Genomic DNA, 14,514 nt, shown 5'->3' with positions numbered 1-14,514 from the left:
AATGAACTTGCCCTTTTTTTTAGAAGATCTCCTTCATTCAAGGAACTCCAAACTTCAGAAGAGTTTTAACTGTATGCAATACAAATTCAGCTATAAACCACCACGTTATTCCAGGGATTAAGTCCTACAGAGGACCAGATCATTTAAACCACCCATCTACGTGATGTGCAGCCTATCTCTCCATAGTACCAGAAGCTTACAATGCACAACATCCCTGCCCATCAATGCTTATGGTGGAATTTTATTGTCTAAGTGTCCCTTAACTTGAACAAAACCATCCTTAAGCACCCCTTTCAGATAATAGAAGTAAAATACTTAAAATGTTTAGAAGTGCTATGCAAATGTTACATATTAATGAGCAGAACTGAAATACAGGCTATGAGAGAGTACTATCATATTTTCTGCCATATGCATTTGCCCTATATGCTCTCGTCTTCAAAAACAGCAGCAGTGACAAGCTATCCTTTCCTGTTTCCCCAAATCAACAGTCATTCCTTTAATCTCTTACTGTAAAGATAAGCCTCAGATAATCCTACGTACATACTCTCCACTGCAAATACATATCTTTAATGATGACCTAATCTCGACCTCCGATTTGTTAATCATCTCTTAGAATCTATTGTTGTTTGTTTAGATTATCCATTTTTACATTTTGAATTTTGTGTCTGAACAATTTTCCAAACCATCATTTATTTTAAAATATAATTTATATTTTCTACATGGCAGTTTCTGCAGATCTTATTTTTATTCCTCCAAGAGGATTCAATTTCAATTAATGACATAGAATTTAAAATACACCTCAAACATATTAACTGAAAAATCAAATTATGTTCTGTGGGCATCACATGCTGTATTATCACTCAAAGCCACAATTCTGCTATCAGGAGCAAGGTAGCAATCTTGTTGATGTAGCTTCAGATAATATCTGTGACAATGTAGTATTAAATGCAGAAACTCCACTTTGTCAGTAACTGATGCAGATTTTTTTCCAAAGAAATATGAGACAAGTGTAAAGTAACAGGGTGTCAGCTTCACTGAGACACTTTTTAAACAGATTGACAATTTTAAATGATTAATTTTGAGCTTTTTGACAGCAGCAGAAAGAAGCCTATTAAGTATAAAACAAGTTAGTCACAGGACTTCGCAAAGTGATTTCTGTTCTCGGCAAGTGAGACGCAGTGATTCATGTAAAGAACCTCATCAAAAATTAATTAATTTGATAAATTTTTCTTGTAACTTTCTATTAAGGATGAGCCGAGCTCTGGGATGGATCCGAAGTCGAAACGGCACCTCTGGAAGATCATCTCAGAGGAAGTGCAGAATAAATGCTCCGTCATCCTCACATCTCACAGGTAAACTCGTGTGGGAACTCGAAAGCCACAGACAGGATTTTAGGAAGAGAGCTGGAAGAGAGAATCCTACGTATGTATGATAATGAACCCACAGTTGGATTAAAGTATTTTGTGTTCATAGCCGTGGGAGCAAGTCAGGCAGGTTTCATGTGAGAATGCAGGTCCTGTGGTGGGTAGGATAGGACCTAAACTATCTTTTTAAAATAAATTTCTCTTAGGGCACCTGGGTGGCTCAGTCTGTTGAATGTCCCATTCTTGGTTTCGGCTCAGGTCATGATCTCATGGCTCTTGAGATCAAGCCCCCTCCGGCGGCGTCTGCTTGCAGATTCTCTCCCTCTATTCCTCCTGCCACGTGTGTGTGTGTGTGTGTGTGTGTGTGTGCACATGCTCGCTCTCTCTTTCTCTCTAAAATAAATGAATAAATCTGTAAAAAGAAATTTAAACACAGAAAGTAAAAACAAACTTCTCTTAAATGAGGAGGCACTTATGACTCTCTTAATTTAACGCTTCTTCCCTATTGCCGTAAAGTTCATCATCCTCAGCCTTGGTATGAGAGGCCTTTTATTGTCTGGCCTCGTCTAAATTTCCAGTCTTTTTTTCCTGTGACACCCCCACTCCATTCAGTCAACGTGAATGACTAGTGGCTCCACATACACTTACTGCCCTTCCTATCACTGTCCCCTCCCTCTGCCTGTGTCTTACCTAAAACCGTCTTTTCACAAAATCCGAATTCTGATCTCCCAGCCTGCCTCCGTAAAGTAGACCCTTTCAGTCAATTCAGTAAAAAAGCTACTGAAGCATTTTATCTGTGCCTTTCTTGTAAGGTTGGCCTTGTATTAAAGTCATCCCTTCCCTGCAATTATCATCCAGTAGAACAAGTTCTAGATTTGTTTATAATTAAGAGATGTGTTCCTATCCTAGCTTTGCCAGGCACACTATAGGTTCTGAAGCCAATCTTCCAATTTCCATTCACTTTTGTATGAAGTGGAGAGGATCTCTACCAGTTGTCATAGTTCTTGAAATGGGAAATTATATAATCAAGTACAGGTTAACTGGTTATAAATAACAAAACATAAAAGCCAACTGAATATGGAGTATGAGGCATCATGAAAAAAGTTCAGGATTATTTTGGAAACATTGCTCAGGGAATGTAGGTCTTGAGCCTAAGCTTGAAAGAGGTTGAAAGAAATACTGTGTTTGATGAGAGGGCATTCCAGGTGAGAGAGATGGCTTCAAGCTGGAGAATAAAGAGTAATAAACCCTATGTGAAGACATTTAATTTATATTTTAAAATGTATTTGTTGTGTCCTTCAAGGGAAAAGACATTTTAAGGAACTAAAATTGTATTTCTAAGGTGCCATAATGAAACTTTTCTGTGCCCAGAATTCTGATGTGATTCTGTCTTTCAGCATGGAAGAATGTGAAGCTCTCTGTACCAGGCTGGCCATTATGGTGAATGGAAGGTTCCAGTGTATTGGGTCTTTGCAGCATATAAAGAGCAGGTGAGGGTCTTCTGGGTGGCTCAGTCCTTTAAGCGTCTGAATCTTGCTTTCAGCTCAGGTTGTGATCTCAGGGTCATGAGTTGGAGCCGCACATCAGGCTCTGCGCTGAACGGGGAGTCTGCTTGAGATTTTCTCTCCCTCTGCCCCTCCCCACAGTGCTTGCTGTCTCTTCACACACGCTCTCTCTCTCTCAAATAAATAAACCTTAAAAAAAAAAAAGGTGAAGAACAATTGCATTGTTGAACATACGGTGTGAGGAAGTCAGTCTAACAGTACTATACTTACCTTCAAGGATTATTCAATAGCTTGTCCTGTAATGAGAAGTAAAACTGGAAAGAAAAAGTTGATCTTCGATTCGATTCACCTTAAAGTTAAATTATCTTACTAAAAGGTCTTTAAAAAAAATCCACAACACAAATACTCTCAGAAAGTAGTTTTCAAGAATTTACTCAATAACAAGTTAGACCTTGACAAGTACATAAAGGCATAGATTTTTATTTAGCATGTTCATGTGCCATTTGCACAGGCTTTTAGTAAGCTGTTCAACATTTTTACTGCATTCAAAACCTTTTAATCAAGAATACATTGGGGGAATGTGCACAAATATCATAATATCAAATTAAAATTGAATTAATATTTTATATTTGCAAGAGTGCATATGCACTTATACATATCCATGTTAATCTCCAAACTTCAGGGTGTTACTTTATGCCTTTATCTGTACAACTTGGCTTCTTATAAAATAGTATTAACCAAGATAAGTAAGAAAAAAGGATGAAAGAGACGTTATTCGTTGTTCTTAAAGAGTCTGTTCTGACTTCTTTACAAACTCTATTCTTGGGCAAACAGCTAGCATATTGATTTAGTATTCATTTTTAAAACCCTAGTGACTTTAATCTTCACTTTGGACACCAAATCTCCAATGACGTGCCTTTTAAGACCATGTTTGTTTTAAATTAGAAAGTATTTAACCCCAGATATTGACATCAATTTCCAATTCATTGATGTCAATGAAAGCCAGGTTTTTGTTTTCTTTCTAATGCAGTTTTTGTTCAAGCAGTGTGACTTTGTATAGCGTAGAACTAAATAAAAAATCATGGCAGTGCACTATTTCCAGTCGTAACATACCTTGAACTTTTATGGCAAAATGGCAGTCTTATAAGAAAAGGGTCTATAATGGTCAGCTTGGGTCCTATCTCATTACCTAGAATTCCGGGGGAGTTATTTCAGCAAAATGTAACTCATACCTCATTTTGCACTTTTTCTTTCTAGGTTTGGACGAGGATTTACTGTCAAGGTTCACTTAAAGAATACCAAAGTGAGCATGGAGGCCCTCACAAGGTTTATGCAACTGCACTTTCCAAAAACATACTTAAAAGTAAGTAGGAAACTATCCTGCCTTTTGGTCTTGATTGGTTTTGATAGTCATAATCTAATATGGATGCTTGCCATTTTCAAGTTGAGCGTGGCTTTATTATTAATCTTAATATATTTATTAGTTCAAGGTACAGAAGGTACTCTGAAACAAACTTAGTATGAACAAATAGAATCTTCAAATTAATCATATAATTTTATAGCTATTTAAAAGTAATGTAGTCCTGGGGCACCTGGCTGGCTCTGTCTGTAGAACATGGGACTCTTGATCTCCAGGTTGTGAGTTCGACCCCCAGGTTGGGTGTAGGGCTTACATTAAAATACATACATACATGCATACATAAAATGTAGTACTTTTATATATCTTTATTTCTCCCTCACAAAGACTTTATGACCAAACTATTAGTTTTTGAGTTGTGTACATACTAGTTTACTAATTATATATGTTAAGGAGCTGAGGGATGACAGATATTATATGATCAAGGACATTTCTTCTTACCAAAAAAAAAGTGTAGAGTTCAGACTGTCATAGCTAGAGAAGATTACCTTCTTGTTCCTCTCATTTGGAAGATAAGCCCACAATAGTTTGAACAAAACTGCTTGGAAATCAAGTTCTTAATTCCCACACTAGTTGAAACATCGTTCACTTAATTTCATTTTGTGTATATATATCCACAGGATGGACAAGCACAGATACGTGTACGTATCTCACATAGCACATACTTAAAATAAATGCATGTGACAAAAAAACCATCTTTATAACATCTTTGATGTACAGGTAGTTTGTACGAGAGGATTATAGCAAATGAACGTCTTTAAAAGAAATCAGGTGCGGAGGTGCCTGGGTGGCTCAGTGGGTTAAGCATCTGACTTTGGCTCAGGGCATGATCTCAGGGTCCTGGGATTGAGCCCCACGTTGGGGCGGGGGAGGCTGCTTCTCCCTCTGCCCCTCCCCCTACTTGTGTTTTCTCTTTTCTCTCTCTCAAGTAAATAAGTAAAATCTTTAATAAAATAGAACAAAAATAAAAGAAATCAGGTGAGGAATGGTGGCAAGAAAGTTAAAGGCTTGGGCCAAAATCCAGCTCTGCCTGTGTTATTTCCAGCAAGACATTTAAAGTCTCTGAACCTTCTTTTTCTCCTTTGTGAAATAGGAATAATGACATCTACTTCACAAGATTGGTGTGAGAAACAAATGATAAAATGTCCACAAAGCTACTTCATAAACTATAAGGGACAGTATTAATGTGACGTGATTGTAGAGAGCAAAAGAGAGTGCATTTTTTAAAACAATCCTTTTATCTTTATAAAATACCTTTGCCTCGACCTCCCAAACCTTGGCTAACTTCTCCAGGAAATAATAGCTTTTACGATCCTTATCAAAGTCCATTTTCTACCGTATTAATTAAAATCAAATTTAAAAATTAAAGGACACTTTGCTTTACACAAATCACACTAGTGCTTTTTCTTTTGGTGAATTTCCAGGTTGAAATCTGTGTTTATTCACTGAGTGATGAGATTACATTCACCTTGGTCTGTTCCTTGTGGGACCAGGGCTATACAAAGCAAATGCAGTGATCGTAAAAGTCTCATTTCTTTCTAAACAGACCATTCTTTACATGTATGTGATGGTTTCTAGATCTCTAGAAGAGAAATAGCAAGAGCAACATTTTGGGAATAAAAATAAGATAGCCTGATTGTGGTGACAGGTGTGATGCATCCACAGGTGGATAAGAGGGGTTAGGCAGTCAGCAAGGGAGTGAGAACAGGAGGGGTTTCCGGTAGCGGAAGTCTTGAATCCCAGGTGCAATTCACTATCTCGATCTGAGGCATAGAGGTTGCAGGAGTAGGTGGTGGCATAAGAACGTATCTTGATCAAATAGCGCTCAGGAAAGATGATTCTAGCTGCTTCGTGCCGAAGTGTATGCACGTATGCAGGTTCTCGGCCACAGAAGAGGCTGTGGCAGTTACTCAGGTACGGAGTGGTGAGACTGGAATTAGCGTCGATGGCGCAACTAGAGAGGAAAGGTTTAAATGTGAGACTCATGTTAGAGGATATGGTAACTGATTAAATATGTAGAAAAGCAGGATGTTAAAGATGTTTCAAGGAAACAAGAATAGATTACTAAGTAGATGGTGATGCTATGGACTAAATAAAGAAATTGGAAAGAATTTTAGAGTGAGTTAAAAAAGAATGTGGCATTTTTTTAAAGATTTCATTCGAGAGAGAAAGCTGACACGAGCGAGCACGAGCAGGTGGTGGGGAAGAGCAGCAGGCAGAGGGAGAAGCAGATCCCTGCTGAGCAGGGAGTCCAATGTGGGGCTCGATCCCAGGACTCTGAAATCATGACCTAAGCTGAAGGCATACGCTTAACCGACTGAGCCACCCAGGCTCCCTGAATGTGGCATATTTTAATGAGATTTTTCCTACACAGTGCTTTTGAAATCTAGTCTCTTTAGCCAATATAAATTGAACAGTTAATCCCTAGCTTTTTAGAACAGTTCTAACATTAAAACAAAAAAAAATTTTTTTTCTAAATGTGATCTCTGAATAAAACCTTATGTGGGCTGACCATAATCTGACATCTAAAATACCATTTCACAATATTTTTTCCTAGGCAAGACTGTAAGGACTTTATAAGTGCACAGGAATGTAGACTACTTTGGAATTTTCATTAGGTTTTTAATTTGTTTTCTCTTTGACATTTGTAAAACTTCTCATCTCATCTTTGCAGGTGGTTAGCTACAAAACCGAGCCATCCTTTACACTGTCTCATCATGGTTAATGCAATGAATTTCAGTATTTTCCTTAGCTCTGGGTGAAGTTATGTCTAGTCAACTCAATATTATCTGACAGTGCAGAGTAAATTTCTCCCTTTTGTCCCCGCAGGATCAGCACCTCAGCATGCTGGAGTATCATGTGCCAGTCACGGCAGGAGGAGTAGCAAACATTTTTGATCTTCTAGAAACCAACAAGACTGCTTTAAATATCACAAATTTCTTAGTGAGTCAGACTACCCTGGAAGAGGTAAGCTGGATACCATGATCCATGTACATAATGTCACATATTAATTATTACACATTCTGGTTATTTCTTTTTAATAACATTCAATTTGTTTGTAATTGAAACAGTTTCTAAGCTTGCACCTGAAAAACTTACTTTATTTTTAACTGCATTTTGGGATGTTCAAAAAAAGTGTGAAAAGCATTAACTATTTTTTTAATGGAGAAAAGAAGATTTTTCCTTTCTATAAGACATTTATAGGGGTGCCTGGGTGGCACAGTCATTAAGCGTCTGCCTTTGGCTCAGGGCGTGATCTCAGAGTTCTGGGATCAAGCCCCAGATCGGGCTCCTCTGCTGGAAGCCTGCTTCTTCCTTTCCCACTCCCCGTGCCTGTGTTCCCTTTCTCACTGGCTGTCTCTCTGTCAAATAAATAAATAAAATCGTTTTAATAAATAAATAAATAAGACATTTATATCCATTAGGTTATATAAATATGTAAAGCAACAAAATGTTATTTTCACCTGTTAAACAAATAGATATTAACACTTTCCTCACTTTCTCCTTGTTAAGTTTCTTCCCCCCTCCCCCCTCTTGGTAGGTTTCTTTTTTTTTTTTTTAATTTTTATTTTTTTTAAGATTTTATTTATTTATTTATTATTTTTTTTAATGATTTTTTATTATATTATGTTAGTCACCATACAGTACATCCTGGGTTTCCGATGTAAAGCTCGATGATTCATTAGTTACGTATAACTCCCAGTGCACCATGCAATACGTGACCTCCTTACTACCCATCACCGGTCTATCCCATTCCACCACCCCCCTCCCTTCTGAGGCCCTCAGTTTGTTTCTCATAGTCCATAGTCTCTCATGTTTCATTCCCCCTTCTGATTACCCCCCCTTTCTTTATCCCTTTCTTCCCCTACTGATCATCCTAGTTCGTATGTTCCATAGATGAGAGAAATCATATGATAGTTGTCTTTCTCTGCTAGACTTATTTCACTTAGCATTATCTCCTCCAGTGCCGTCCATGTTGCAGCAAATGTTGAGAATTCGTTCTTTCTGATAGCTGAGTAATATTCCATTGTATATATGGACCACAACTTCTTAATCCAGTCATCTGTTGAAGGGCATCTCGGCTCCTTCCACGATTTAGCTATTGTGGACATTGCTGCTATGAACATTGGGGTGCATATGGCCCTTCTCTTCACTACATCTGTATCTTTGGGGTGAACACCCAGTAGTGCAATGGCTGGATCATAGGGTAGCTCAATTTTTAACTTTTTAAGGGATCTCCACACGGTTTTCCAGAGTGGCTGTACCAACTTGCATTCCCACCAACAATGTAGGAGGGATCCCCTTTCTCCACATCCTCTCCAACAATTGTTGTTTCTTGCCTTGTCTATTTTTGCCATTCTAACTGGCGTAAGGTGGTATCTCAGTGTGGTTTTGATTTGAATTTCCCTGATGGCTAATGATTTTGAACATTTTTTCATGTGTCTGTTAGCCATTTATATGTCTTCATTGGAAAAGTGTCTGTTCATATCTTCTGCCCATTTTTTGATTTGTTTCTTTGTTTCTCGTGTATTGAGTTTGAGAAGTTCTTTGTAGATCTTGGATACCAGTCCTTTATCTGTAGTGTCATTTGCAAATATATTCTCCCATTCCGTGGGCTGCCTCTTAGTTTTTTTGACTGTTTCCTTGGCTGTGCAGAAGCTTTTTATCTTGATGAAGTCCCATAAGTTCATTTTGTCTTTTGTTTCTCTTGCCTTTGGGGATGTGTCATGAAAAAGGTTGCTTTGGCCGATGTCATAGAGGTTGCTGCCTATGTTCTCCTCTAGAATTTTGATGGATTCCTGTCTCACATCAAGGTCTTTCATCCATTTGGAGTTTATTTTTGTGTATGGTGTGAGAGAGTGGTCAAGTTTCATTCTTTTGCATGTAGCTGTCCAATTTTCCCAGCACCATTTATTGAAGAGACTGTCTTTTTTCCACCGGATGTTTTTTCCTGCTTTATCAAATATTAGTTGCCCAAAGAGCCAAGGGTCCATTTCTGGGTTCTCTATTCTGTTCCATTGGTCTATGTGTCTGTTTTTGTGTCTTGGTAGGTTTCTTAAAAAACATTATTGATTGGCTTCCTGGGTTAGCGTAGGTTGGGGGTTTCTAGAGAGAATTCAGTGCCAGACCTGTAGATGTGCTAGATTCAGGCAACCAAAGTGGTAAATGGAGAATTTTTTTGTTTCACTCACATCATCTGTCTTAATTACGTTATATTCAATAACTAGAGGCTTTACAGGTCATCCTTCATCATCTTCACAACGTGTTGATCTTGTACAGCTCAACCAGCCTGATGTACAGAACATTTAATAGCATCTATCATCACGACGGGTCTAAACGTTAGGCCTCAGGGGCCTCTAAGTACTGTATTTTATGGACAATTTTTTATGGGGGCTTTAGGCAATTACGGCTTTACTGACCCAGAAAATTTAGCCTTTGACTTACAATCAACTACAGGACCGTGTCTGACACAAAATAGACTCAGTTTCTAGAGAAATCTGTGACTAATAGACTTAATGATTTTAAACCAAGTAATAAAATTCTGTCTGTTAAATAGTTGGCTTACTGAACGTAATGTGGGCTCTCTGTACAAATTTTATTTTGGTACATTAACTCTTGAAACTAGTGAAATTTCTCTCAACATCATCATATAAACATTTGATAATGGCTTGGCTTGGGTTCCTGGATTATACTTGATAGAGATATTAATGTGAATCTTAAAAATACAGATATATGGTTTTAGGGATTTAATTATAGCTTTAGATTTATATTATGATTATAGTTATAGAATAGGTTTTATTTTCAAACCCCAGTTAAATTTTTTAAAGATTTTATTTATTTAATTTTGAGAGAGCGAGAAAGAGCATGAGTAGGGGGAAGAGCAGAGGGAGAGGGACAAGCAGACTCTGCACCAAGCACAGAGTCTGACATGGGGCTCAATCCCACGACCCCAAGATGACAACCTGAGTTGAAACCAAGAGTGTGACACTTAACCAACTGAGCCATCCAGGCAGTGCCCCCCTCCAGTTAAATTTGAATATGTAAAAGGAACACTAGTGAGAGTGTGTATTTTTTTGTGGATATAACTCTATCATATCTAGTTTTCTTTTTTTTTCTCTTTCACTGTGTGTGTATATGTGTATGTATATGAATTAACCTTATTTCTTCCTTTGGCTTACCAAGTACTAATGAGTTTATTTCTCTTGAAAAATCAGGTTTTCATCAACTTTGCCAAAGATCAAAAGTCCTATGAAACTGCTGATACCAGTAGCCAAGGTTCCACCATAAGTGTTGACTCACAGGATGACCAGATGGAATCATAGTACCACCAGAAGAGTCAAGCTCAGCAAACGGCCAATGGCTTCCTTTTAAGGAAGAGCCACAGAAGATATTGCTTCCTCAAACTATCTTAATTTTAAAGTATTATACTATATGGAAGGTACAGTTGTGTAAGACTAGCAAGTAACTAACCGTAAGTGGAAAGTTTTTTTCCTAAGTCAATGAATGTTGTTGCTACTGAAATGAATTTTGGTAAACTCAATACTCTGAGTGTGCTGATGTATATGTTGGTGGTTACAATGCAAAGGTGAAACCACTTGAAGATAAATGTCTTAATTTATTACTTTTAATAAAAAGACAACTTAAAAGGCATGGTTATTAGTAGCTGAAAAGCAAGAGTGGAGAAGAAAAGTAAGATAGTTTGGGGTAGATAGAATTGGGAGAACAAACAAAATAATTTATTTCAAAAAAACAACAGAATGAGCATCATCATTGGGTACAGATTAACAGTGGCAGGAAGCAGTGAGCACAGTGTCTGCAATGTACGTGGTATGTCACTTTCAGTGCCTGTAAATATGTGGGGTATGCTGATTCCCAAAAAAGTGCCTTTCCACAAGAATGCCATAGTAGGGCAGTTTACCCTGGTGGTAAACAGAACTTAGATTTACTCCTGCCAGGCCTTAATAGTAGTAAGGCACTGAGCAGAGCAAGAAGCTACTTGTTCTTCACGTGAAACGGGCGTGTCAGCCAAACAGAAACAAATACTAAAAACTGATAGAAAATGCATGTGCTGCTGGCAGGCGACATTTTTTTAAGATCTTACAGAAACCCTCATATTGTGGGCCTCTCTGCAGGAAAAATTCCTGTGGAGAGAAAATGAATATGGAGATAAATTTCAGCTAACCACCCGGCTGACCCAGAATCATGCACATGGCTATAGGTTAGACTTCATAATAATGCCAAATTATATGGCCCTCGGGGAAGGTGTTTTATGTAACGTGTGTGTGCGTGTGTGTGTGTATGTGTGTGTACACATTTGCCAACTTTGGCATGATTGTATCGGTTTCAAAAACCAATAAATTTGAAGTTTAGAAAAAATAATTCATGAAGTCATTTTATTTGTTAGGGAAGATTCAGGAACCTGAAATTTGGAGTCACGTGACCTACAAGGTCCCACGTGATCAGGTCCCTCGTGATCAGATCCCTGCTCACCTCTCCACCTTCATCCCTTTTTTTCTCTTCTTCCTCTTTAGGGTACAGCCATGCTGGCCTCTCTTCAGTTTTTCCAGGGCACCAAACCCCTTCCCATCTCCAGACCCACTACTTGAAATGTTCTTCCTTCCTCTTTGTCACTAGACTATGCTAACAGTCTTCAGAAGTGTTACTCTTTCTCACAGAAGCTTTCCTTTTCTACTTCCTCAGTTTACGTCCAGTCCCTCTGTTTTAATACTATACTTTATTGTACCTCCTACTTTTCTGTCAGAACATGCATCCTAATTTGTAATATATCCAGGCTAAAAATACACATCTTAACAGATGGCAACAGAATTCCGCTTAGAATAGAAAAGCCTACATTGAATATAATATGTAGATATGGCTTTCGGAGTAGAAGTTGTAACTCAGAGAGCATGGATGTCTTCAGGAGCCCAAATGACAAATGACAAAAAAGGTGGGCGGGCTCCATGAAAGAATAAAAGGATTTGTTTATTGTTCATTGTGTTTTATTGTGGTGAGAGTGAGTGGTTGGTTGGTTGCCTGCTTGTTTCTGAGCAATGGTAGGAAGGGAGGCAAAGGGCAAGGAGAAAGGTGGAGGAAGGAAAAAGCAGGGAAAGCTGAGTATTAAAGAGAGATGAAAGTCCAGTGAGAAGGTGGAGTGTTCGAGTGGACTTTCAAAACCATGACTATCCAAATGCATTTTCATATTCATTCACTGTGGAACCGTGCTATGAACTGTCCTCATGACTTCTAAATCTTCATTAAAGTCAGCCACACTTACAAATGACTGTCGAGTAAAAATTGAGGAAGGAATGGGTGGTTGTCTTCTTTGAAGGAGATGAAGAACAAAATCCAACAATACATTAAAAAAATCATTCACCGCCATCAAATGGGATTTATTCCTGGGATGCAAGGGTGGTTTAATATTCAAAAATCAATCAACATGATATATCAATAAACAAAAGGATAAAACCCATATGATTCATTTCAATAGACTTAGAAAAAGCATTTGACAAAGTACAACATCCCTTCATGATAAAAGCTCTCAACAAGGTAGGTTTAGAGGTAATATACCTCAACATATTAAAAGCCATATTTGAAAAACTCACAGTGAACATCATACTCATTGGGGAAAAACTGAGAGCTTTCCCCTGAAGGTCAAGAACAAGTCAAGATTGTCCACTCTACCATTTTTATTCAACACAGTACTGGAAGTCATAGCCTCAACAATCAGACAACAAAAGGCACAAAAGAAATAAAATGCACCCAGATTGGTAAGGAAGAAGTAAAGCTCTCACTATTTGCAGACAACATGATACTATATATACAGGAAACCTGAAAGACTCCACCAAAAAAACTATTAGAACTGATAAATGTATTCAGTAAAGTCATAGAATACAAAAATCAATGTGCAGAAATCTGTTGTGTTTCTATACACTAATAATGAAGCAGCAGAAAGAGAAATTAAGAAAACAATCCCATTTACAATTGCACCAAAATAATAGATACCTAGGAATAAAAGAGATGAAAGACATGTATAAAACACTGATGAAAGAAAATGAAGACAACACAAACAAATGGAAAGACAGTCCATGCTCATGGATTGGAAGAACAAATATTGTTAAAATGTGTGTACCACCTAAAGCAGTTTACACATTCAATGGAATCCCTATCAAAATTCTTCACAGAGCTGGAACAAACAATCCTAAAATTTATATGGAACCACAAAAGACTGAATAGTCAAAGCACTTTTGAAAAAGAAAAGCGAAGCTGGAGGGATCATAATTTCAGAATTCAAGTTTTGTGGTAATCAAAACAGACACAAAAATGTGGTCTTGTCACAAAAATAGACACACAGATCAATAGAACGGAATCAAAAACCCAGAAATAAGCCCACAATTACATGGTCAATCTTTGACAGAGCAGGAAAGAATATTCAGTGGAAAAAAGATAGTCTCTTCAGCAAATGGTGTTGGAAAAACCAGTCAGCTACATGCAAAAGAATGAAACTGGACCATTTTCCTTACACCATACACAAAAATAAACCAAAATGGATTAAAGACTCATATGAGACCTGAAACCATAAAAGTCCTAAAAGAGAGCAGAGGCAGTAATGTCTCTGACATTGGCCATAGCAACATTTCTCTAAATATGTCTCCTGAGGCAAGGGAAATAAAAGCAAAAATAGACTATTGGGACTGTATCAAAATAAAAAGCTTCTACACAGCAAAGGAAACAATAAAATTAAAAGGCAGCCTACTAAATGGGCAAAGATACTTGCAAATGACATATCCTATAAAGGGAGTATCCAAAATATATATAAAGAACTTACAGAACTCAACACACACACACAAAATCTAATTTAAAAATGGGCAGAAGACATGAATAGACATTTCTCCAAAAAGACATCCAGATGGCCAACAGATACATGAAAAGATTCTCAACATCAGTGATCATCAAGGAAATTCAAATCAAAACCACACTGAACTATCACCTCACACCTGTCGGAATGTCTAAAATCAAAAGCTCAAGAAACAACCGTTGAACCACTGTGGAAAGCTGGTGTAGCCACTGTGGAAAACAGTATGGAGATCCCTCCAAATGTTAAAAATAGAACTACCCTACAATCCAATAAACACACTAGTGGGTATTTACCAAAAAAAATACAAAAACACTAATTCAAAAGGATACATGCACCCCTAGGTGTATAGCAGCATTATTTACAATGGCCAAA

The 14,514-nt window shown here is 37.7% G+C and overlaps 1 protein-coding gene across 3 annotated transcripts in view; it reads left to right on the top strand.

Annotated features, from left to right (window-relative positions):
- ABCA12 (ATP binding cassette subfamily A member 12) overlaps positions 1-11,105 on the top strand; it is a 218,662-nt gene extending 207,557 nt beyond the window's left edge. For all 3 annotated transcript variants that reach the window (XM_087866525.1, XM_045806142.2, XM_087866554.1), the window contains 5 exons: positions 1,249-1,352; positions 2,762-2,854; positions 4,127-4,232; positions 7,116-7,253; positions 10,502-11,105. In XM_087866525.1, the coding sequence (XP_087722651.1) occupies positions 1,249-1,352; positions 2,762-2,854; positions 4,127-4,232; positions 7,116-7,253; positions 10,502-10,609 (549 nt within the window). In that variant the 3' untranslated portion in view covers positions 10,610-11,105. The remainder of the gene's footprint in view (positions 1-1,248; positions 1,353-2,761; positions 2,855-4,126; positions 4,233-7,115; positions 7,254-10,501) is intronic.
- The last annotated feature ends 3,409 nt before the right edge of the window (positions 11,106-14,514 follow it).

This window comes from Ursus americanus, chromosome 1 (assembly GCF_024610735.1).
Source record: "Ursus americanus isolate L20-20 chromosome 1, mUrsAme1.1.p, whole genome shotgun sequence".
In the NCBI taxonomy this organism is placed as follows: Eukaryota; Metazoa; Chordata; class Mammalia; order Carnivora; family Ursidae; genus Ursus; species Ursus americanus.
Note: the sequence above shows the minus strand (reverse complement) of the source record. Positions and strands in the feature narration are given on the sequence as shown.